This window comes from Geotrypetes seraphini, chromosome 2 (assembly GCF_902459505.1).
Source record: "Geotrypetes seraphini chromosome 2, aGeoSer1.1, whole genome shotgun sequence".
Taxonomy (NCBI): domain Eukaryota; kingdom Metazoa; phylum Chordata; class Amphibia; order Gymnophiona; family Dermophiidae; genus Geotrypetes; species Geotrypetes seraphini.
The window spans coordinates 311,795,648-311,822,242 of NC_047085.1; the positions used below are offsets into that span (position 1 = coordinate 311,795,648).

The 26,595-nt window shown below is 41.8% G+C and overlaps 1 protein-coding gene across 5 annotated transcripts in view; it reads right to left on the reverse strand.

Annotated features, from left to right (window-relative positions):
• ACP3 (acid phosphatase 3) overlaps positions 1-26,595 on the reverse strand; it is a 124,543-nt gene that overhangs the window by 79,819 nt on the left and 18,129 nt on the right. For all 5 annotated transcript variants that reach the window (XM_033929994.1, XM_033929991.1, XM_033929990.1 and 2 more), the window contains exons 2-5: positions 20,935-21,030; positions 13,599-13,685; positions 7,467-7,619; positions 1,896-1,994 (exon numbers count right to left, since the gene is read on the reverse strand). In XM_033929994.1, the coding sequence (XP_033785885.1) occupies positions 1,896-1,994; positions 7,467-7,619; positions 13,599-13,685; positions 20,935-21,030 (435 nt within the window). The remainder of the gene's footprint in view (positions 1-1,895; positions 1,995-7,466; positions 7,620-13,598; positions 13,686-20,934; positions 21,031-26,595) is intronic.

The window sequence follows — 26,595 nt, forward strand, 5'->3', positions numbered from 1 at the left end:
AGAGTGTTTATGAGCAGCTTGAAAAACTGAAGGTGGACAAAGCGATGGGACCAAACGGGATCCATCCCAAGATACTAAGGGAGCTCAGAGAGGTTCTGGCGAGTTCTATTAAAGACTTGTTCAACAAATCCCTGGAGACGGGAGTGATTCCTGGGGATTGGAGGAGAGTGGATGTGGTCCCTATTCATAAAAGTGGTCACAGGGATGAAGCAGGAAACTACAGGCCGGTGAGCCTCACTTCAGTAGTTGGAAAAATAATGGAAGTTTTGCTGAAAGAAAGGATAGTGTACTTCCTTGAATCTAATGGGTTACAGGATATGAGGCAACATGGCTTTACAAAAGGTAAATCGTGCCAAACGAACCTGATTGAATTTTTTGATTGGGTGACCAGAGAGCTGGATCGAGGACATATGCTAGATGTAATTTACTTGGATTTCAGCAAAGCCTTTGATACAGTTCCTCATAGGAGGCTGTTGAACAAACTTGAAGGGCTGAAGTTAGGACCCAAAGTGGTGAATTGGGTCAGAAACTGGCTGTCGGACAGACGCCAGAGGGTGGTGGTTAATGGAAGTCGCTCGAAGGAAGGAAAAGTGAGTAGTGGAGTCCCTCAGGGATCAGTGCTAGGGACAATCCTGTTCAATATGTTTGTGAGTGACATTGCTGAAGGGTTAGAAGGAAAAGTGTGCCTTTTTGCAGATGATACCAAGATTTGTAACAGAGTAGACACCGAAGAGGGAGTGGAAAATATGAAAAAGAATCTGCAAAAGTTAGAGGAATGGTCTAATGCCTGGTAACTAAAATTCAATGCAAAGAAATGCAGAGTAATGCATTTGGGGATTAATAATAGGAAGGAACCGTATATGCTGGGAGGAGAGAAGCTGATATGCACGGACGGGGAGAGGGACCTTGGGGTTATAGTGTCCGAAGATCTAAAGGCGAAAAAACAGTGTGACAAGGCAGTGGCTGCTGCCAGAAGGATGCTGGGCTGGACAAAGAGAGGCGTAGTCAGTAGAAGGAAGAAGGTGTTGATGCCCCTGTACAGGTCATTGGTAAGGCCCCACTTGGAGTATTGTGTTCAATTTTGGAGACCGTATCTGGCGAAGGACGTAAGAAGATTTGAGGCGGTCCAGAGGAGGGCGATGAAAATAATAGGAGGCTTGCGCCAGAAGACGTATGAGGAGAGACTGGAAGCCCTGAATATGTATACCCTAGAGGAAAGGAAAGACAGGGGAGATATGATTCAGACATTCAAATACTTGAAGGGTATTAACGTAGAACAAAATCTTTTTCAGAGAAAGGAAAATGGTAAAACCAGAGGACATAATTTGAGGTTGAGGGGTGGTAGATTCAAAGGCAATGTTAGGAAATTCTACTTTACGGAGAGGATGGTGGATGCCTGGAATGCGCTCCCGAGAGAGGTGGTGGAGAGTAAAACTGTGACTGAGTTCAAAGAAGCATGGGATGAACACAAAGGATCTAGAATCAGAAAATAAGATTAAATATTGAACTAAGGCCGGTACTGGGCAGACTTGCACGGTCTGTATCTGTATATTGCTGTTTGGTGGAGAATGGGCTGGGGAGGGCTTCAATGGCTGGGAGGGTGTAGATGGGCTGGAGTAAGTCTTAACAGAGATTTCGACAGTTGGAACCCAAGTACAGTACAGGGTAAAGCTTTGGATTCTTGCCCAAAAATAGCTAAGAAGAAAAAATTAAAAAATTTAAATTGAATCAGGTTGGGCAGACTGGAAGGATCATTCGGGTCTTTATCTGCCGTCATCTACTATGTTACTATGTTACTCAATAACTAGTATTTCTCTGGGAATCTAACATTTAAAAAATCTGCTTTAAAAGTGCAGAACAACATAGAATTGTTTAAGTATTCAATTGCCATTTACCTGGTAGGGTTCAAGTAAGCTTTTAAATTCCTTTGAAGCCATCGTGTCTTGTTGAAGTTCATTAAAACGTGGACAGTTTACATAGGGAAGAACCAACAACTGAAACAGAGTAAGAAGTATATATTAGGTGGGTAGAAGGAAAGAACAATTAATTTCTAATTTGTATAAGCTCACAATATCCAAATCTTTTTGTGTATCAGTATGGAAAATTGCAGTGGCTTCCTTAATGGCTCCTGAAAATTCTCACGAGAATTCGCAGGAACCAATAAGGAAGCTGCTCAGCACTGAGCAGCAGCGCCAGATCACATGCCTGCTTGTGCTTCTCAGTGCTGAAGACACTCACGGCAACCAGGTAACAGCAGGCAGGAACTTGGAAAGTTTGCTTCTGCCCGCTGCACCTCCACCGATTATCGGCAGTAGAAGTATAAGGCTAGGACAGGGAGGGCGGCAGGGTGCAGAGCCTGGCGGTAGCCTGCTATAATTTTGGAAGGGGGTGTATTGGCTTGAATATAAACCAGGACCTCCATTTGTAGGCCAATTTTTTGGCCCCCAAATCCCGGTTTATATTAGAGTATATACATTCCCTTCGATTATTCCAGAGCCTATCACCTCTTAGCTTCATCCTATGCCCTCTCATTCCAGAGCTTCCTGTCAATTGAAAGAGACTTGACTCATGCGCATTTACGTCACATAGGTATTTAAACATCTCTATCATATCTCCCCTTTCCCACCTTTCCTCTAAAATATACATATTGAGATCTTTAAGTCTGTTCCTATACGCCTTATGATGAAGACCACACACCATTTTAGTAACCTTCCTCTGGACCGACTCCATCCTTTTTATATCTTTTTGAAGATGCGGTCTCCAGAATTGTCAGATTGTATATACTCCAGTTGGAACTCATTATTTAGTGTCAGCAAAGGTCACTTTCACGACACCCTTACATACATATCTGTATCTGTAGATAGATAAGCCCCCCCCCCCCCCGATTATTTTTGCTGGAGTAAACCTTTTAGAGAAATAAAGGAGGGGTTGTTCCTGAAGACTGGAATAAACTGCCAGTACTGAAAAGCAGAAGCTACAAGCCATGAGGGCGGGGACCTACTTGTATGGGGGGCAGGAACGTGCAAATTAGTAGCTCACTGCTAGGAGGAGTAGCATTCCATTATTATTTACACACAGAAATAATGTCATTTAAAGCTGATGGGTTAAAATTGATGTATCAGAATATACATACTGTAAGGAGATGGCAGGAGTGTGTTTTATGGGTGAGACAAACTCTTCACCATACCAGAAATGCTAGGATAGTACCTGACATCAGAGCTCCTTGGTTTAAGATCAAGGAGAGGCATTGCATCTGGTTGGCTTTCAAGTTAGCGAGAGGAAAAGGTTCCTTTATCCACAGTGTATCCTCCCTGCCCATATTTAATCCCTCATCAAAATCTGGCTGTTTTCTCAAGTTTTCAATACTCTCCTTTGATGTGGCCCGAGTATGATATGGTTCCCTTTGGGGTTTTTTTCTCTTTTTTCTTCGTTCCTACCTTCTCCCTAAACAGTTTAATTCACAAAGAAGATATGGTAGTGTGATAGCATTGGTAAAATGGTGCTGGGATGGGTATCTAGAATTATCTGAATGGTTACCTGATACTTTGCGAACACATTGATCCTCATTTTACAAGCCCTGTTCACATTTGATAAGTGCATAAACCGGCAAGTACACATTTATCTTGCAGAAACGTCTAAGTCCCCATTTTACAAAGGCAGGCTATGCATATCTCACAGGTTAATGGAAAAGAGGCAGAGTCTGGATATGTTTTGAGAGGAACAAGAGTATGACAAGTTCACAGATGTTTATTCCCAATTTCCAAAGGAGAATACATGTCTATTTCCAAAAAGATGGATGTTGGGAGATATACTTTTTTATTTTTTTTTATTTATTCAATTTTCTATACCATTCTCCCAGGGGAGCTCAGAACGGTTTACATGAATTTATTCAGGTACTCAAGCATTTTTCCCTGCTACCAAGAACATTTAGGATTTGGTGAACAGCTGCTACTGAGCAGCACTCCGCTGGAGGAATTAGGGGAGGTGCCCTTTTAATCTCCCAGTGATTTTTGTACTTTTCCAAACACCAAACTGGCAAAGGAAACTGGTCACTGTGACAGTGTCAGGATAATAACCAGTTACGCAGCCTGGGAATATTCTCAAAGCAAACCTTTCACACTCATGCTAGGAAGTTCTTCTCTCAGAGAGTGGTAGACATCTGGAATGCACTTCCAGAAGAGGTGATAGGACAGAGTACAATATTGGGTTCCAAAAAGGGATTAGATGACTTCCTGATAAAAAAGGGGATTGAAAGGTATAGATAGAGGGTTACTACATAGGATAATATGATTAGGGAATGAATGATTTAAGTAAAGGATCACTTACAGGTCGTGGACCTGAGGGGCCGCCGCGGGAGCGGACTGCTGGGCACGATGGACCCCTGGTCTGACCCGGCAGAGGCAATGCTTATGTTCTTATGTTCTCTCAGGTAGTCTCCTCTTCATTCTACTATCTCTGACAGCTTCAGAAAATAAGAAGCTATTTCTCCGAAACTGACTTCACTCAACTCCTCTACGCCTTATTCCTGCCTTGCATGGACTACTGCAGTGATTCCCAACCCTGTCCTGGAGGAACACCAGGCCAATCGGGTTTTCAGGCTAGCCCTAATGAATAGGCATGAGAGAGATTTGCATATGATGGAAGTGATAGGCATGCAAATTTGCTTCATGCATATTCATTAGGGCTAGCCTGAAAACCCAATTGGCCTGGTGTTCCTCCAGGACAGGGTTGGGAACCACTGGACTACTGTAATGCACTATTCAATGGATTGACAGTAAAAAAATCTCCTTCACCTACAAGGCATACAAAATGCGGCAATTAGACTCCTGACAAACCTCTATGCCCATGACTCCATCTCAGAAGCGCTATTCAACCCACTAGCTACCCATTACCAAACGTTGTATCTTCAAGGGCCTAGTAATAACATACAAGTCCCTACACAACATGGCACCCATATCATCCAAACTTCCTCCATACATCCCAAACCAACCATTACGCTCCCAGGAGGAAACACATCTGCAAATACCTCCTGGTCACGCCCTCCATTTCCAGAGTGCCAGATGCCGTTCCTACTCCCACTTCCCACCAAGTTATTGGAGTCAACTGCCTCCTCACATCCAATCCCTCAAAGGGCTTCTAAGCTTCAGGAAAGCAATAAAAACTTACCTCTTCCCATAAATCCAGTTACTCCCTTCAAACCATATGTATTCTAATGTATACAGAACTAGATCCACTCTGGTTGTTGAATGAAGATGGAAATAACCGTATGTTAACTTTAAAGACCAAACTGTATGCTAATCTTGACTGTATATCTAACATGTACAAATCTTGACTGTATATCTAACATGTACAAATGTAAATTCATAATTTGTCTATGCTTTATGTATGTCAACCTTGTTACCCATTCTGAGCTCGTTGGGGAGGATGGAATATATAAAATGAACCAAATAAATAACATCTCTAAGGTTGCACAGATAACCAGTTATGTGCCAGTACATAACTGCTCATATGCTAGCTTTGAACCCATTGATAAGGTATACATTTATTTTTCTAAAATGAATATTTATGTTGTTCACACCTTGCACATAAACATCCATTTCTTCTGTATTTTAGAACAGGCTATATGTTGGCATATTTTGTTCTCAAATACTGAGATGCATTAACCTGCACATTCCAAAGACTGCTTTTACCACCTGTCTTAAATGAGGCTGCCCACATTGGATGTTTCATAGAGTTAATATTTTCACTATGTAATTGCACTATTGACACTTACCATCCTGTAGGTCAGGGGTAAAGAACTCCGGTCCTCGAGAGCTGTATGCCAGTCGGGTTTTCAGGATTTCCCCAACGAATATGCATGAGATCTATTTGCATGCACTGCTTTCAATGCATATTCATTGGGGAAAACCTGACTGGAATATGGCTCTCGAGGACCGGAGTTCCCTACCCCTGCTGTAGGCAATCAGCTGGCGCCAGACTGCTCCTTCTCTCTGCTTGTCTTCCCTTCCGGCACCCCCTACTGGCGACTCGGGGCCCGTCTGAAGAGCCTTTGCGCATGTATGAACGTTAATGTGATGACTTCATGCATGTGCATGATGTCATTGTGTCAATGTCCGCGCACTTCCAGATGCCACTGCATTTAGTGTGCCGCAGCTCAACAACGTTTGCGAGACACTGGTATAAATTGATCTATCTGTATAGCTAAAACAGTGCTGAGGCTCAAGAAAACTGTGCTCAGCCACACAAGAGTGTGAGCCTCTGAAGGTTAAAAATGGATCTACAGACAAGGGAAGGACCAGAGGCCAAGATTTGTGAGAGAAGAATTAGTTCTATATATATCCAAGCAAATGATTACTTGCAATTGGAAGAATTGGGATCAATTTAGTTTTCCTTTTTGGTGGGCGAGCTTATGTTTAACTTATAAATATGAGAAATGAATGCTGACATGCTGGGGCATAATAAGATATTCAAATTAGTTTGGGGTCCATTGACGTCTTTTGTAGATTTGCTATAGTTGTCCTTTATCTTTATTTTCCATTGTTTTTTCACCCACACATCCGAGGGGGGGAATGGGAGGGGGGTATATTTTTTGTTTTGGTATTATTCCTGATGGTAATGATGGATGGGGGAGGGAATTTTTATCTTTTGTATCGATACTGATTGATTATAAGTGCTTGGTTGATTATCATTATTTGTATATAAATTGTATTGCACTTTTTGTTGGCATTAAAAACTAAAAGTTAATAAAAAAGATGTATTATCTCTCAAAGTGTCTACATTTTGTATATCAGTAAGCCCTTTTATATTTTGGACAGCATAGCTTGGTGTGGATAGGTTGTTTGTTTGTTTTTTGTTTGTTTTGTGGTGTGGTTGTTTTTTTTTTTTTTTTTAATTAAGTGGTATCAATGTCTTATTTTGGTGGGCCTCAAAACTATTGCTTCATTTCACTGAGAACCATTGGAGCTAGCTGTTACTCTAAAGCTTCCAAATGGGCATCCTTAAATACAAAGCAGAGAGATGTTAAAAATTGCAAATTATCTGTATCAACTGCTAAACAAGTTGTAAATAGGAATGACAAACATTGTTTGAAATGTCTGTATTCATGTTAAGAAACAAGATGGGAGACTTAGAATATATTGCACTAAATGAAAAGATAAATATAATAGGCATCTCTGAGACCTGGTGGAAGGATGATAACCAATGGGACACTGTATAAATAGCAGTCCTATCTTTAACTTAACTGGCAATTAACCTGGTAAGTGCTGCCTGTCCACACATTCTCAGCTTTTTAATACTGGTGCCTGAACATGGCCCAGCATTGACTATATAGGCATAAAACCAGTGGCAGCGAAAAGAAACTTGCCCAAATCCCACCCTGAGAGAGACAGACACTGAAGAGAAGAAAGAAACCAGAGTAGGCGATGGTTGAAGCGTCAAGGTATTGGGAACTCATCCTGCAAACAGACCTGTTCCTGTGACAGTGGTGTGGTGTGTACTGGAATGGGCTGCCATTTGAGGCTGGGTTTCCAAATCTCCTTATCAGCTGGTGGAAACAGTGCAGCCAAATTGGCCTGGGCACTCATAAGAGTTCGGTCAAAATCTGTGCTTCGAACATAGACCTAGCATCAGAATTTGAAAAGAAAACAAGCAACATCATTAAACTTAGGTAGGAGCCATGCTAAATGATCACCTGGAGCAAGGATGGGGCACGGTTGTGCCAAGTATTTGCACATTAACCTTTTACAATACTCTCAGTTATGCATAATTGACAGCATGTAGGTGTAAGCATTTATACTAGCTTCTGACATGGCATAACTGTTCACTCCTAAAGTTAAGCGTGCAAATGCCAACTTGCGCTAGCATTCTATAAAGGCAATTACATACATAATTATTAATATAGAATTTGCATTTAGCATGCATCATGCTAGCACTTATCTTTAGCCAACCTTTATAGAATTACTTCCATAAAGCAAGTATAAACATAGAAACATAGAAATAGACGGCTGATAAGGGCCACGGCCCATCTAGTCTGCCCACCCTCATGACCCTCCCCTACCTTTGCCTAGTGAATAGAACCCACGTGTCGATCCCATTTGGCCTTAAAATCAGGCACGCTGCTGGCCTCAATCGCCTACAGTGGAAGACTATTCCAATGATCAACCACCCTTTCAGTGAAAAAGAATTTCCTGGTGTCACCTCTAGTGTATAGAATTGCCCTGATAGCATCAAGGTCTTCTGAAAAAACTTCAGCAGTACTAGCCATAAAGGGGGTAATTCAGTACAGGCCACCTACAGTTAGACACTTGGATGCTACATGCTATGACAAATTCTATATCGGCAATTATGAACATTGCCGTTATAGAATATTAAATTACAATACTGCCTGACATGGCCGTGTTTCGCCCTGCATGGGCCACTGTAAGAGTTTTAACTTTTACTGTAAATACAACAAAATACATCGCATTAACAAGTCACAAACTTTAACACACAAGCTATGCACATGCAAAGCATAAAAACAAAGAGAATAAATAATAAATCCAGCGAATAAATAACTCATAAATAGATAAGCCCAATAAATTAATTCACTAATGAATAAATAAATATATAAATAGGATAAATAATATGAATATTTGAAATCATCATGTACAAGGGATACACAAAGAGGAGCATAATCAAAAGTGTGCCTAAGTCTGAGGTTGGATGTTTTGTGCAAGACATCCACAAACCCAGTAGGAAAAATGTCCATTTTCAAAGCTGCCAAAACATCTTCTCTTTTATTTTTGAAAATGAGCTAGGTATAAGTTTGGTCCTTAGGACGTCTACCTTTTTTTGCCCACTTTCAAAAATAAAAACATCCATGTGAAAAACGTACAAAAGCAAGGTGTGTTGGTTTTTTTTTTTTTTTAGATGTACCCACCAACTACCTTGTCTAATCGTGGCAAAGGAAACCCCATCAGCTGAGTCAGTTTTGGGAATTCCTGGCAGCTCAGCTGATGGGGATTCCCCCTGTAAGGATCATCTGAGCTGTGGAGCCCTAAACCCCTCCCCTTGACATCCCCAGACCTTTCCTGACATCCCCCTGACATCCCGAGCCCCCCTTCCACATCCCTGGACACACCGTACCTTCAGATAAGAAAACAGCAGGAGGGAAGCCCATTCCCTCCTGCCTACAGGGCTGCATGCTGCAAATGATGGGGCTTCCCCTTCCCAATACATCTTGGGATGTGGTGGAAGGGGCCCAAAGGCAGAGATGTCATGGGTTGTTGGAGAAGGTCCAGGATGTCAGAGATGTCAGGGGGATGTCGGAGATGTCAGGAGGATGTCAGGGAGAGGGGTATAGGGCTCAGCTGATCCTGGCGGGGGAATCCCCCAAACTGGCTCAGCTGTTGGAGATTCCTCTTAGAGAATGACACGGGGAAAAAATCTGTCTCTGTCACCGCCCTGTCCCCGGCCCACCATCCTCTGCACCGCTCCGTCACCGCCATTCCCTTCACCGCCCAGTCACCGCCATCCCTTTCACCACCCCGTCACCGCCACTGTCATCCCATTCACCGCCCCGTCACCGTCCCCGCAGCATCTATATAAGCCTTAGTACTGTAATATTTAGCTTATTCCTTTCTTATAAATCAAAGTTCCTGCTGCTGAACTAGAGAAAGAGATGTTCAGCTGGCAGGGCTTTGTTTATAAATTTTTATCAACACAACTAATATACTAGTTTATCCTAAAGCAAAAAATAAATAAATAAATATAATTTTTTTTCTGCCTTTGTTGTCTGGTTTCTGCTTTCCACATCTTCTCATTCAATTCCTTCCATCCACTGTGTGTCTTCTCTCTGCGTCTTCCATTTGCTGTTACTGTGCCTCTCCCTTCACCCTCCCCCAATTGGTCTAGCACCCATCTTCTTCCCTCCGCTCCCCCATAGTCTGGCATCTGTCTTCTTCCCTTCCAGCATCTTCTCCCCACTCAGTCTTCCACATTTCCCTTCAGGGTCTGTTCTTCTCTACCCTCTTTCAATGTCTGTTCTATTCCTTTCCACTACCACCCTTCCCTCCCTCCCTCCTTTACAATCTGTTCCTTTCTACCACCCTTCAGCTCTTCTCGCGTGGCCTATCTATCTATCTCCCTCCCTCTTATTTTCGTGGCACGTTACAATGTAATTTGTGCAAGCCGCTGGAGCCTGCGAGCTCTGTCTCTGTCCCATTCCCACAAACTATCTCACTTCTGTGTTCCTAATTTCCCCATTTCTAATATCTCTCCTATGTATCTGCCATTGCCCCCCCCCTGTGTCCATATACCATCCCCATGGCATGTCCCCTTTATGTCTCTGTCCCTATGCCCCATGCACATAATTTCCCCTCTTTCTGTTACCTTCCTCTGTCCAGATTTCCCCTATCTTCCTCTTCCATACCAGCGTCTCTCTTCTTTTCAACCCCATCTAGCTTCTTTCCCTCTTTCTCCCCCCCCTGCTTCCAGCATCAGGCTCACCTGCCTGTCTTCCCCTTTCTTTTCTGCTGTGGGTTTCTTTCTTTCCCTCTTCATCCCCTTGGCCCAGAATTTTTTTTCCTTTCACTCCCTCCTTCCTAGTATGAGCCGGGAACAAACGCGATCTCACGGTCTAGCAGCCCCCACCTACCCGATCGCAGCGTTTAGCCAGCTCCCTCCCTCCACCTCACCTTACATTCTGAGTTTGCCGGATTCCTTTTTCCCCAAGCCGCACGCGTTTAAAAAGACTTCTCATCTCCTGCAACTTCCTGTTTCCGGTTGCGTCAGAGGAGAAGCTTGATGGACTCGCGCAGCCGCGCGTGCGGCTCAGGAAAATAGAAGCCGGCAAACTCAGATTTTAAGGTGAGGTAGAGGGAGGGAGCTGGCTAAACGCTACGGACGGGCGGGTGGGCGGTGGCTGCGGGGACCGCGCGATCCTAAATGCCTCACTGTGGAGAAAAGACCATTCACTGCTCCATGGGCGGTGAATGGCCTTGTCCCAGTCCCCGCGGCGACTGTTATTTTTCATTCCACGTTCTGGCGGGTTACCCGCGGCTAGCCGCGGGTAACCGCCACCGTGTCATTCTCTAATTCCTCTGCCACGATCAGCTGACAGGAAGCCTATGGGTTTTTGTTTTTTATTCACTTTTTGGGTGGTGGGAGGGGGGTTGTGACCACTGAGGGAGTAAGGGGGAGTCATGCCTTAAATCCTCCAGTGGTCTTCTTGTCAGTTTGGGCAACTTTGTGGAACTTAGACACAACTCAAACAGGTCTAACTGCTTGCGTCTAAGTTCCTGCTAGGAAAGCAGTATGTCAGGTTGAAACCCGCCCGATTCCCACCCATAACACACCTCCCAACATGCCTCTTTGATATCTGGATGCACAGCAGCTTAGAGGTGCTGCTGCATGTCCAGAAAGTTGGTTTTGATTTATCGGCACTTGGACGTCCCTACTGTTAGGATGTCCAAGTACAAACTTAGGCTGGTTTTTGGATGTTTTAAAGTTTTATGAGCCCCAAACTGTGCAGAGGCGTATTCTTTACATACTGTAACCTCTTTGTTTACCCGGATGCTGGCAAGGGGTACACAAAGTTATTTTATTTGTTAGAACCTGAGCTGGGACCAACTTAGCAGCTGAAGTCCTATAGCAGGCAAGCACCAGACACACTCCTCACTCCCAAATAATACAGACCACATCAAACTCCAACTTTACTTCTTCCAGTTGATAAGAAGAGGCACTCTTGAACAGTGAACACATTGCAGGACCAACTCTAAAGAGATTCTCCCCTCAGGCTTAAATGTACAGTCCAAATCTGTCACTTTGGTATGAAAATCCTCCATGTTGGTTGGAATCTCTGATCAGACAGTTGGGGATTTCCATAAAACAAATTTGCCACCTTCTCACAGCTCTTAAATCTCTTCTGGAGATGGAGCTACTTTCAACTAACCCTCTCCTTTCAGAGATTCAAGCACTGAGGCTGGCTTCTTACTTTCCTGACCTCCAGAAACTGTCCAATGGAGCCATAAAGTTTGCATCCTCTCTCCTGTTTCCTTGACAACTCCCTATCTTCTCAGGTGCATCTAGCTTCTACAAAGCATAGGTTAAAAGTTCAGGGAAAGGGAATGGGGATTTATATACCTTATTTTTGTGGCTTTTGGCATTCAAAACTGACATTCAAAGCAACATTAAAGCCTATGGCTGCATAGAGCTGTAAAAATCCCCAGCACTATGGCTGCATAGAGCTGTAAAAATCCCCAGCACTACTGATATATTTTGTTTTATGATGATTTATTTAGGTTTTTAAGTCACGGTGGTCATTTTGTTTTAGTGATTTTTTTTTTTTTACTTCCTCAAAGTTTAAAAGATTTTCTGGGATGTGAAAGAGGAGGTTCTGCCCTTCATATAGATATAGTTTGTGTTAAAAAAAAATGAAACTTTATTTTAGAAGCAATTTTTGTTGTGAGTGACCTCCATTTTGGATTGCCGGTTTTGAAAATTCATTTGGGTTGTCTTAAATTTCATTTTTTAATTTTTAGATGATTTTGCGTAGTCTAAAAGTTATTTTCATTTTAGTTTTTTATTATTATTTTTCAAGTTACTTGGAGCTTCTCTGTTTTACGTTATGTCAGTAAAGGCCATGTGACCTAAATATTTAAAGGCAGTAGTCTCATTATCACAGTGGTGGGTGGAGAGGGTCTTCAGGGAATTCAGTGAGTGCTGCTCACTCCGGCTCCTTTCTATTTCTATGCAGGCTGCTCTTCTGGCTCCTCTTCTATGTTGGCCGACATAGTCCTGAGTATTGTGCTGGCATCATGCCATTCTGTAAACAGCGCTGTGATTGGCAGCCATCCACAAAGGCGGCACTGATTGCATGTCAATCATGCGATGGCGCCGTTTATAGAATTACGGCTACATCACAAATTGGTGCCAGAAATTTAGGTCAGGTTTTTCAAGACCTATATTTCTAGTGTCTAGCTGTGATGAGAATCGTGACTACGGTGACACCTACTGATGCCTAAGGCTACTTCCAGAATTAACCAAGCCTATTTTACCCTCTGGTGCTAGTAGGTGCCTCTGTAGCTGCGGTTCTGGCGCTGTTTGTAAAGATTCCATCTTTTTTTTTTTAATGACATTTAATTGCTTTTAAAATGATGCAATCAATTTTCATGTTGATTAAATGTAATTAAATCAGTTAAAACTAGTGGCACCTTTGATAAAATTTGGGCCTATCTACATATCTGCTTTTGAATTTCTGGTCCTGGCTGTTCAGTAAACCCACCTTAATGGCTGTGAAGGCCTGTTCAAAGCCGATATTTTTTTCATTTATAATACCAAGAGCTCCTTTTACTAATCGGCGCTAGCGGGGTTTAATGTGCGTGACTTTTCATCACGCACTAACCCCCGTGCTGGCCAAAAGCTACTGCCTGCTCAAGAGGAGGTGGTAGCGGTTAGTGCAGCCGGCGGTTTAGCGTGCGCTATTACACATGTTAAACCGCTAGCGTGGCTTCGTAAAAGGAGCCCCAAGTGTTCCAATAGAACAAATATAATAAGTTTTTCAAATTGAATACAAAGGACATTTTAATTGCTTTTCTGCTTTGAACTGATCGTTTACTTGCCTCATGTCGATTGTATGAGTCATTCAGAAATCCTGAGTACCGTTGCCGTAAATATGTTCCAAGATCATAATGCTGTTGCATTCCAATCTATGGAAGAAAAAAAATTACAGACCAGCATTGTTAATCTGAAGTGCACATTCAACAGTCATATGCTTTTATCGATTTGATAATTTCATAATGCAACCCTCAGCACTAAATTCTCTTCTCTGGCTTTGCTTTGTATATAGTCAAAATCCTTTTCACCTTCGTTCGATGTCCCCTCATTTCAGAGCTTCCTTTCAGTTGAAAGAGGCTTGCCTCATGTACATTTATGCCATGTAAATATTTACACAAACTAAACACCAGCGTATGGAAATCCTGATGGATATGGTACAACCTGCAATTTTTCAACAATTAGCATAACGGGGACAAACAGACCAAATGTCCACCGGTGCCAGATATAGGCTAGGACCAATGATAGCTCACATTAATTGGTGACCGAACTGGACTTCTTCTATATCTGGCACTGGTGGGCACTTGAGGTCTGTTTGTCTCCGTTCTGCTAATTGTTGAAAAATTGCAGGTTGCACCATATCCATCAGGATTTCCATACGCTGGTGTTTAGTTTGTGTCGGTATTGACTTTTGTGAAGGATTATATACTGTATATGTAAATATTTAAACATCTCTATCACTCTAGCATATTGCCCCTATTCCACCTTTCTTCCAAAGTAAACATATTGAAATCTTTAAGTCTGTTCTCACGCAATGATCATTTTAGTAGTCTTCCTCTGGACCAACTCCATCCTTTTTATATCTTTTTGAAGGTGTGGTCCCCGTCGGAGCCCCTAAAAACAGTAATTTTCTTTGGCGCGTGCCTCCGTCTTGCGCTCAGTTGTCGGTGCGTGCCTTTGTCTTCCGTGTTGTTGTCTATGAACCGGATCTTGGTGCTAAGGTAGGTGAGTAGTGAGTTAAATGTGCGCTTGTATTTTACACCTTTGGGAGAGGGAAGGATCTACTGAAATGTTTTTAAGTTTTCTTGCTGATATTGACCAGGAGTTGACAAAAAGGTTTATATGTGGCTCTATGGAGTTTGCATTAGAGAGTTGTGTGGGGACAGAAATCCCACCCATCCCCGCCCATATCCTTTCCGTCCCAACCCATCCCCGCAAGTAATTACCTCCATCCCCGCCCGTCCCCATAAAAAGCAGCAACTACTTCTGACAAGATCATCAATTCCACAGTTTCTTTTGTGTTTGCGCTGCTGTTTTCCTTGTGGAATCTCTTTGGTGGAACCCTTTTTTTGTTTTCTGTTCAGGTAATTAGCTTATAAACCCCCTCTTTTACTAAGGCTGACGTGTCCATTATATTATATGGACGAACCCTGCTTCCAAAGCCTTCCATCCCCGTGGGAGTCCCGTGGGCCAGAGGGGGGTCCCCGTGGGAGTCCCATGGGTTAGGGGGGGATTTCTGCGAGACCCCTGCGAGACCCGCGATCTCCGTTCCCGTGCAGACCTCTAGTTTGCATATAGGATGTGGAACATTACATTACACATGATAGTTTGAAGGTGATGTGATTGTTAATAGGTGGCCTGCACAGTCTACTGTAGTAAGGTGAGATGGAATCGTATTTTTTTTCAGTTTGAATATTAGTCTTATTGCTGTATTTTGTATCAATTGTAGACTGTGTGAGTATGTGTGAGGTTTAAAGGAAAGGAGTCAACCTGGTAAGAAAACTGAATGGTGAAAGACAGAGAGGAGTGGCTGAAAGAGCGAAAACGAGACGTTAGGCCTGCTCTTGGATGACTGTTTATAGAGGAAATAAAGATTTCTAAAAATAGAATAAAGTTCCTGAGAAGCGTACATTTGTGCAGAGAAGCTTTGATGGCTGGCAGCCTGGTAAAGCTGTTCTAAGTAATACATAGCTGCTAGTTAAGGCATACCAGGGAAGGATACAAGAGACAACACTTAACACCCAGGATATATATATTCACTTGTTCCCTACTCAAAAGGAAAATAATTTTTTTACTAAGGTTTCCATTCAGCTCAAAGGATACAAGAATCACCAGTTCTCAACTTTTATAGGCAATGTGTGAAAGGACTTTTTTTTAAAAAAAACAACCTGGGATTTTAAAAGAAAACATAAGAACATAAGAACATAAGAAGTTGCCTCCGCTGAGGCAGACCATAGGTCCATCCTGCCCAGCGGTCCGCTCCCGCGGCGGCCCATCAGGCCCATCGCCTGAGTAGTGGTCTATACCTATCTATACCCTTCAATCCCTTTTTCTTCTAGGAATCTATCCAAACTTTCTTTGAAACCATTTAATGTTTTCTGGTCTACAACAGCCTCTGGAAGCGCGTTCCATGTATCCACCACCCTCTGAGTGAAAAAGAACTTCCTAGCGTTTGTTCTAAACCTGTCCCCTTTCAATTTCTCCGAGTGCCCCCTTGTACTTGTGGTGGTCCTTAATTTGAAAAATCTGTCCCTGTCTACTTTTTCTATGCCCTTCAGGATCTTGAAGGTTTCTATCATGTCTCCTCTAAGTCTCCGCTTTTCCAGTGAGAAAAGTCCCAACTGCTTCAACCTGTCGGTGTATGGGAGATTTTCCATTCCCTTTATCAGTTTAGTTGCTCTTCTCTGTACTCCCTCAAGTACTGCCATGTCCTTCTTGAGGTACGGCGACCAGTACTGGACACAGTACTCCAGATGCGGCCGCACCATTGCACGATACAGCGGCATGATGACTTCCTTCGTCCTGGTCGTAATACCCTTCTTAATGATACCCAACATTCTGTTAGCTTTCTTTGAGGCTGTAGCGCACTGCGCCGATGCCTTCAGTGTTGCGTCTACCATCACTCCCAGGTCTCTCTCCAGATTACTGACCTGAGAAAGGCTGTGAAATCTTTGTTTCTATAGAGTTGGTTCAGTCTCTGATGCACAGAGCAGGGCATGAAGTGCCTGTGAATTGTTTTGGGCTGACTGCAAAATACTGATGTTTATATTCCCTGATTGTATGAGAGAATGATTTGGAGTTCTGGGTGGGAAAGTCAGGGACTGTTTTTGTTAAGTTTTATGTTTTGGGGGCTAGCTAGTTATTCAGTTATGTTGACGCAACACTCACATAGACATTCTAGAAAACACCAGGATACTCCGAATTACTCCCCTTCGACCATCCAAAGCCCACAATGACGGGCACAATGCACAGAACACTCGAAACAGTAGCAACATGGATGACAGAACACAAACTAAAACTTAACTCTGATAAAACAAACTTCATCCTCCTAGAAAACAGCAAAACTCCAACCTTAACAAACCTAGTAATAAACTCGATCTCATACCCCATTCAACCCACGCTAAAACTTCTTAAGAGTACTGATTGACAGAGGCTGTACCATGCAACCACAAATCAACAAAATAATAAAAGCATCATTCTATGAGAACCCTAAGACAAATTCGAATAATTCTTCGACAGGAAACAATTCCAACTTTTGGTACAATCTCTTATCCTTGGACTAATAGACTGCTGCAACATATTATACCTTCTCTGCCCAGCGGCCATGATAAAGCAACTACAAACTATACAAAATACAACCCTAAGACTCATCTACTCATTGAAAAAATATGACCCCCATCACAGAGGCATACCACGACTCACACTGGCTCCCAATATAAGCAAGAATACACTTCAAATTCTATTGCTTACTATTCAAAGCTATTAATGGAGACAGCCCAACTTACTGGAACAACCGACTAATTCAGGCCACCTCAACCAGACACAGAAGAACCCACTCACTATTCACACACCCGCAAACCAAAAATGTCAAACGAAGAAAACTATATGACAACCTAATGGCCACCAGAGCAGCAAAACTAGACAAACAAATCGCCAATCTGCTGTCTTCAACCACTGACTACAAAACCTTCAAAAATGAAACAAAAACTCTACTCTTCAAAAAATACATAAAACCTATAACACAACCAGTTCCTTCCCAAGCTCCACTTACCACACTGTCTACTCCTATCAAATCTAAAATGTTCAAAATACCCAACATGTATTACCTTAATTTCTCGACAATTCTTATGTAATCCACCTTGAACCGCAAGGTAATGGTGGAATAGAAATCACTAATGTAATGTAATGTAATATTGTTAGGGAAGTAGATTTTTAAAAATTTATTTGGTATAGATAGGCTAGTAGGAGTGCTGCTGAGATTGACGCTGGAGGTTCCTGACCAGAAAGGAAAAACAAAGGCACCCAACATTCAAGAAAGCTCTGGGAAGAGGAGAAAGCTAAGTGACTGAGATCAATACTTTTAAAAGTGTATACACTGATCCAGGTCACAGATTTTTTTTTTAAAAATCTGGGTTTGAAGAAACTTGAGAGAATAATTTCTGACTTGCTTCTTTGAAATCTGTTAGTATTCTCAGCTAATATGTAAAATGAGTTTCTGTTAGAGAAATTCAAGCTTATTTTAATTGAAATTGTTTTGTATGTTTTTTGTGTGTTATTTTGAAATAAATATATTTTTCTTGTGCAACGTACAGGCTGGTGAAATTTTAACTAGGAAACCCTAAAATGTGACAAAATTAATTTTAAGTGCATCAACTGTAGTTCCATCTTTCACCACCAAGGAGTTGATACCTCACTTAGTCAAATGAAGCAGCACAAACAGATGGTTAGAGAGTCTAAACTCATTGGTGACCTCTAGATAACATAGAAGCACTCTTCTCGCATCTAACTTCTTCAAAAAGCGGTCTTGTTTCTTAGAACATGTAGGCTGAAAAACAGGTAAACACACCTCTTGATTAACATGAAACACTGAAACCACCTGTGGCAGAAAAGAAGGAATAGTGCATAGGGAGATTCCATTCTCCGAGATCTTAAGGAAAGGCTCTCTACAAGAAAAAGCCTGGAGTTCTGACACTCATTGTGCTGCGGTCGCTGCTACCAGAAAACACCAAATAAAAACTGAAAATATTGAATAAAATAAGAAAAAGGAGAGAGCAGAACAGAAACACTCCTTCTGGCTTGCGGGCAGAAGGGAAAAACTGCAGGTAGCAGTAGTGCTCCCAATGAAGTAGGAGGATCACAGAAAAAAAATCCAGAGTGGATTCCTTCTGCATATGGCTCGCAGCCAAGGGGAGATAACTTGCTTGTCCAGAATGAAACACCTATTGCCCTGGAAATTCTGTTGTAATATACAGTAGCAATGCTAGGTCTCACATAGCATGAAACAACAGAGAAATTGCGAAGGCAGGTCTCGCAGTCATACAGCCCAGACTTAGCACCATGTGATTTCCATCTTTTTCCAAAATTGAAGGAATATCTTCAGGGGCATCTGTTTGACTTGGATGAGGAGGTGGGAAGGACTGTGAACAACTGTTTAAGGAGATAAAATGTGCAGCTCATTGATGGCTTTCAGAAACTGGCCCATTGTTGGCAAAAAAGGTGTGACAAATGGTAACAACTAGGTAGAAAAGTAAATACATATAATAAAAAAGAAAGTTTCAAGCATTTTTTTTCAGTGTTAATTTAAACAAAATTATGGAGGTAGAGGTATACTTTTCATTTAACCCTCATATTAGGATTTAGAGCCTATAATTTTCTTTTTAAACTTTATTTAGTTTTTAATGCCAACAAAAAGTACAATACAATTTACATACAAATAATAATCAAATAAGCACTTATGAACAATCAGAATCTATACAAAAGATAAAAATTCCCTCCCCCATCCATCATTACCATCAGGAATAATACCAAAATAAGATATACCTCCCCTTCCCCCCTGGATGTGTGTGTGCAATACAATGGAAATAAACATAAAGGGCAACTATAACAAATCTACAAAAGACGTCAATGGACCCCAAACCAATTTGAATATCTTAGTATGCCCCAGCAAGTCAGCATTCATTTTCTCATACTTATAAGTTAAGCATAAGCTCGCCCACCAGAAAGGAAAACCAAGGCGATCCCAATTCTTCCAATTGTGAGCAATCATTTGCATGGCTATCCCAGTCATAATTAAGAAAAGCCGGCATTTATAGCGGCCAATGGTGGGGGGGGGCTTAATATGCAATATAACTACCTCATACGTCAATGGAGTTGATGCCTCCAGTATCTGTCCCCATATTGACTTCCAAAAGTTAAGTATTAAAGGACAATAGAACAGCAGATGATCCAGTGTTCCTACATCAAGATGACAGTGCCAGCATCTGTTAGATTTAGAACTGTCTAATTTTTGTAAACGAACAGGGGGTCTAAGTACCTTCAAGACAGATCATGGAAGTATGCTCTCCAATGGGAACTACATTTTCAATATGTTGAATGTTTAGCAGTGAAAGAATTTAGCTCAATGTGTTTTGAGAACTTTTTCAGTGGCTGCAGTAGATCTGTGGAATATGCTTCCTGTAGAATTATGGCTAGAAAACTAATTTTATCATTTTTAGGAAGTGGTTGAAAGCTTATATTTTTCAAAAAGCATTTTGATAGGTTATGTTGCAGCTTGGTATTTTCATATGCGAGAGGCATTCATTGATTTAAACTTTCTCTTCCTTCTAGGAAAGGAATTCAAGGAGTTAAGAATTTTAGCAGCTCTCTGGTGTTTAAATTTCCCCAACTATGGAATGAACTTCCCCTAAATTTTGAGGTGTCCCAGTTCCTTCCAACTCTTCCGTAAACGTCTGAAAACTTTTTTTATTCGCTAAACATTTTGAAAACTAACTCTTGTATTTCAGTTTACTTTATTTAATTTATTGTTAACCGCATCAAGCTTCCTTTGGTTGAAGACTCAGTATATAAGGTTAAGTATTAGTTTTGGTAGTAAAATGAACTTGTTGCAGTTTATGTTACTAATATAAACTGTAATGTGTAACTTATTATAATTATCGGTATATAAAAATGTAAGTAAATAAATAAAAGTGCACGAATGACATAATAGAACCTCCAACATACACATACTAATCAATTATCCTTAGTTGCATGGTTACAGTAGTCTGTTTTTCAGGTTTATATCAATGACTTTTCAGAGTTGATCTATTTATGTGTCCAGTACAGAGCTGCACATGCAAGCATTGTTCACTGGAAAAATATCAAGGGGCTGAAGTGATTAGCTGATGCATCTTTCTTTTCTGAATGACATGTTACACAAATAGTTTGAATCATTCATCAAGGGTTTGGCCCATAGGTGCAAACTGATGGGAAAGCAAGTGATAGGTTAGGCCACGGGTGTTACATTTTCTTGCCTTCATTTTATTTATTTTTTAAATTATGGATGTTTATAACATCTTAGCAAGTTTACATGAATAAAAAAAAACTTTAAAATGCCCATTGGCACCATATTTGCAAGGAGAGGCAAACCTGCGAAAGTTGTTCAAATCCCTGTGGCCAAGCATCTTCTTTGTATGGATCATTTGGATAGGCTTCAATAGGGCTTCGGTCACCATGGCGAAACAACTGACCAAAATAAAGTTAATATAAATTAAAATACACATACAGGTTTCCTGTATACATTGTTTTACATTTGTAATGGAAAGCAGATTAATCCATATCAATTAGCACTAATCTCCTAGCTTAAAGGGTTAATTTTGAACAGATTATGTCATTTGCTCTTTATCTTACTTGTTTGTATATTGCAGTCATTTCTCAAAAGGAAACCATTCGTGTTGCTTCTTTGAAAGTTAGCATTCATAATATACATGTGAAAAAAAGGTACCTACAGTATGTATTTTACACCTTCTACCTCTTCAAATAGTTAAGTAGGACATAATAGCTTACTCTAGAGCAGTGGTTCCCAACCCTGTCCTGGAGGAACACCAGGCCAATTGGGTTTTCAGGCTAGCCCTAATGAATATGCATGAAGCAAATTTGCATGCCTATCACTTCCATCATATGCAAATCTCTCTCATGCATATTCATTAGGGCTAGCCTGAAAACCCGATTGGCCTGGTGTTCCTCCAGGACAGGGTTGGGAATCACTGCTCTAGAGGACAGGGAGATATGATTCAGACATTCAAATACTTGAAAGGTAGTAACGTAGAACAAAGGCCTTCTTTTACTAACGCGTACATGTTAGTCTATGGATGTGTTAGTGTTTAGCGCGCGCTAATCGGTTAGCGCACCTTAGTAAAAGAGGGGAAAAATATTTTCTAGAGAAAGGAAAATAGTAAAACCAGAGGGCATAATTTGAGGTTGAGGGGTGGTACATTTAAGAGTAATATTAGGAAACTAGTCTTTAAGCCCGTTACATTAACGGGTGCTAGTGCAGATGTCTGTCTGTCTATTTTGTTTTCTTTGTCTCTCTCTCTTTGGACCCTGTCTGTCATTCGTTCTGTCTGTGGCTCTCCCTGGCCCCCTTTATCTGTCTGTCTCACTCCGTGGCCCCCTTCTGTCTCCACCCCATAGCAAACCAAGATTGCTCCCTGCCCCCCAGCACACCCCTCCCCCCCTAAAGCAAAGCAAGTTTGTTCCCTGGCCCCCTTTCCCTCTCCCCCACCCCAACTTCCCTGTGCAGCAGCAGCATTTCCCTCCCCTCCCCCCACCCCACTACCCTGTGTAGCCGCAGCATTTCCCTCCCCACCTCCATTTCCTTGTGCAGCAGCATTTCCCTCCCCTCCCCCCATCCCACTTCTCTGTGCAGCAGCATGTTTGTTTCTGGCCGGCTCCCTTACCCTTTCAGCGCACAACAAACCTTCCTCTTCCCCGGACCCAATTTCCACGCTCCCGCCCCTGTACCGCGGAACATGTGAAGCGTCCAGCAGGTCAACTAGTGCCCCGCGCTGCCACCTCAGCCAGTTACGCACCTCTAGCCACCGCATGCGCCTCCAGCTAGCGTAGGCGCCGTGAGGACTGGCACAGAAGCACACCTCACGGTGCCAGGAATCACGAACTTTCAAGAGCGCATGAGCACTCTAGGGTTTTATTATTATAGATTCTTCATTACAGAGATAGTGGTTGATGCCTGGAATGCGCTTCCAAGGGAGGTGGTGGAGAGGAAAACAGTGATAGAGTTCCAAAAAAGTTTGGGATGAACACAAAGGATCTCTAATAAGAAAATAATGGGTAATTATTGAAGAACTAAGGCCGATATTGGGTGGGTCTGTGTCCCGTATGTGGCCATTCAGTTGAGGATGAGCTGAGGAGGGCTTCGATGGCTGGGATGGTTTAGATAGGCCAGAGTGGGCTTTGATGGAGACTCCAGTGGTTTTAGCCTAAGCACAGAACTAGGCAGACTTCTAGGTCTCTGGCCAAGAGATATCTAAGAAAACAGACAATTTAATTTATATCATGAATTTGAATGCGTGTACGGTTGGGCAGACTAGACGGATCATTTACTAGGTTATGTTGCTATGACTTATATTGTGGTGGAGCCTGAGGCTAACACAGAGGAGCATTAGGAAGAATAGTTTTGCTCCCCCCTAGCCCAGGCTACCTACCACTGATTGGTTCCACAGTGGTGGGGCTATGGCCGCCCAGGCATATTCATGGCCACACCTCTGCTATGTATATTTGAAAACTAAAACTACTAGGAAGATTTTTCATCTATCCATCTCCCTTTCTATGATGAAATATTTTCTGTTGCTGTCCCTGAGTCTGATTTTTTTTTTAGTTTTTTCATTGACAAATTCATTTGTGATACAGCATATTTTAACACAGCATCAAGCCTTATCAATATCTATAGAACACTTCTTTAGACAGTGATAAAAAAGAAAAATTATAAAGAGAAATAAAATGAACAGCAGCTGTGGTATGGAACATTATAGTTTATTTTATTTAATTTCTAGAGGATTATTTCTTGCCAAGCTCAGAATCTATAATCAGCCCTTATACATTACTGTTGCCTCTAAGCTTTGATCCCTAGGTCAGTTGAACATCAGACAATTTTCTCTTGCTTAAGTGCCTCTGTCTCGTGGAGCTTATATTCTAATTTATCACTATTCCAGAAAGCATCGCATTAGTTATTCATTTTGTTTTCTCTTAGTGTACATGACTACTTTCTACTGCCCGTATCTCTCACACGCTGTCTAGCCACTCTAACAGAAATGGGAGTGATAACACACTTATATTTTGCTGCAGTACAGCACTTGGCAGCTACTAAAAAGGAGCCAATACCTTTGGCTTTTCTAGTTTACAGTGCTGGGACTGTCCCCCCCCCCCTTCCCCAAGACAAAATAAACAAAGAGGACCACAGCAAGTCCACTTGTAAGGAAGCTCTAATTAAGAACATAAGCTGTGCCTCTGCTGGGTCAGGCCTGAGGTCCATCATGCCCAGCAGTCCGCTCACGCGGCGGCCCATCAGGTCCAGGACCTGTATAGTAGCCCTCTATCTATATCCTTCTATCCTCTTTTCCTTCAGAAAATTGTCCAATTCCTTCTTGAACTCCAATACCGTACTCTGCCCTATCGCGCCCTCTGGAAGTGCGTTCCAGGTGTCCACCACCCATTGGGCAAAGAAGAACTTCTTAGAATTGGTTCTGAATCTGTCCCCTTTCAATTTTTCCGAATGCCTTCTCGTTCTTCTAGTTGTCGAAAGTTTGAAGAATCTGTCCCTCTCCACTTTTTCTATGCCCTTCGTGATCTTGTAAGTCTATCACATCCCCTCTAAGTCTCCGCTTCTCCAGCGAAAAGAGCCCCAGTCTCTCTAATCTTTCAGCATATGAAAGGTTTTCAATACCTTTTATCAAATGCGTCACTCTCTTCTGAACCCTCTTAAGTATCGCCATATCCTTCTTTAGGTACGGCGACCAATATTGGACGCATTACTCCAGATGCGGGCGTCCCCTTAGTTTGCCTCAAGAACTCTTCTGTATCTATCCATGCCCACCATATGTACCCCCTGGTATTCTTCTTTCCATCATCTCTCTCTTTCTCAACGATGGGGTATATTTATTTCAATTTATATCTACCACTACTACTATTTATTATTTCTGTAGTGCTACCAGTTGTATGCATTAAACATGCAAACGACGGTCCCTGCTCAAAAGAGCTTATAATCTAACTTATGACGGACACAGAGGACAGAAGGTGAATCAATATATGGTGCCCATGAAGGGACAAACAAGGGAAGAAGAGGAGGTGAGGGTAGGAGCTACAAAGGGAATGAGAACAGATATAGGGGATCTTTTATTAAGGCGCGCTAGCCAATTTAGCACACTCTAAATGCTAACGCGCCTATTATATTTTATGGACGCGTTAGAATTTAGCGCACACTAAATCAGCTAGCGTGCCTTAGTAAAAGTCCCCCCTTAGTGTATTACAAGCTGCAAGAGTTAGGCCCTAAACACAGCTTTTACTTATGAGCCTATTTGCACGGTCTGGGATTCATAAAGACATCACCCTTTCTACTTTTTCAAATCCTGTTTCAGTACAGTAAAGAGTACGATCTTTGCAGTTACAGCGCCCAGAATATGGAATTCCCTACCATCATTTATTAAAGAAGAAAAATCATTGAGTAAATTTAAAGGACTGCTAAAGTGCTGGTTGTACAAGGATGCTTTTGAGACCTAATTATCGGAGTCCCTATTGATCCCATTTGTAAATCGCTTTGAATTAATGATATTGCGATACATCAAAATTTTAATAAAACTTGAAACTTAAAAAGTATGATCCAACATTGTGTAGAGATACAGCACTTTTAATCTATTTTCTAAAATACATCCTACACATATTCTAAAATCTATTTTCTATTTTAATCTATTTTCTAAAATACATCCTACACATATTCACTTGTATCCCTTTCCACTGGTCTCCAAGATCTGACCGCCATGTGTCTAGAAAGTTCTGATGTTTCTACCTTTGAATTTTTTGCTTTCAGGCAGAGTGGTTCAAATAGGGAGCAATTCTCAAATTCCTTTAGTATTGAGAAAAGGCTACATTCTGCATGGATGTCAATCAACCGCTAGGTGCCATTTACAGAATCAAATTTAGCGGTCCCTATGCAGGCTTAGGCATTGCCAGGCATCCTAGTGATGGGCGCCGCTATATTAGGCCAGGGTTTTCCTGGCCTAATTTACTGGTGCCTACCACAGATGCCTAATGAGGCCTAACTCATTCCATGCCTATTGTCCTCCCCTAACCATGCCTATATAATGTACAGTGCTGCATACATCTGACAGTGCTATAGAAATGATAAGTACGGTAGTAGCAGTAGTACAAAGACCAGGGGACACTCAAAGTTACAGGGAAATACTTTTAAAACCAATAGGAGGAAATATTTTTTCACTCAGAGAATAGTTAAGCTCTGGAATGTATTGCCAGAGGATAGGGTAAGAGTGGTTAACATAGCTGATTTTAAGAAAGGTTTGGACAAGTTCCTGGAGGAAAAGTCCATAGTCTGCTATTGAGACAGACATAGGGGAAGCCACTGCTGGCCCTGGATCGGTAGCATGGAATGTTACTACAATTTGGGTTTTTGCCAGGTATTTGTGACCTGGATTGGCCACCTTGAAAACAGGATACTGGGCTAGATGGACCAAGTAAGGCTATTCTATGTTCTTATGTCAGGCACTAGTAGGTACCTCGATTTTAGGTGTTGCTAGGTGCTGTGTGGAATTCTGCTCAAAACTTTAACCTTTAAAAAAAAAAAAAATTACATTGGTTTTTAATGACATGATCAATTACCATGTCAATTAAGCCAATTCAAAATATTTAGGTTGTGTGCGGATTTTGGTTAGGCATCTTCAATAAAGGCACCTAACCTAGTCACCATTTAGGCATCCTTTACAGAATCTAGGCCTTAGGGGGGGGGAATTCATCAAGGGGTGCTAACTGATTTAGCATGCCCTAATGACTAATGCAAGCTAAATTCTAACACACCAATTATGTTCCCTAGCATTTAGCGCATACTAATTGTTAATGCTTCTTGATGAATTCCCCTCTTAGGACTCCTTTTATTAAACCATGGTGGAACTTTTTACCACAGGCCTGTGAGCATTTACCTTGCCGGCCCCTTTAAAAAGCTCTACCGCAGTTTGATAAAAGAAGCCCTTAGTTTATCAGTGGGTATTCAGATGCTATAGTCCA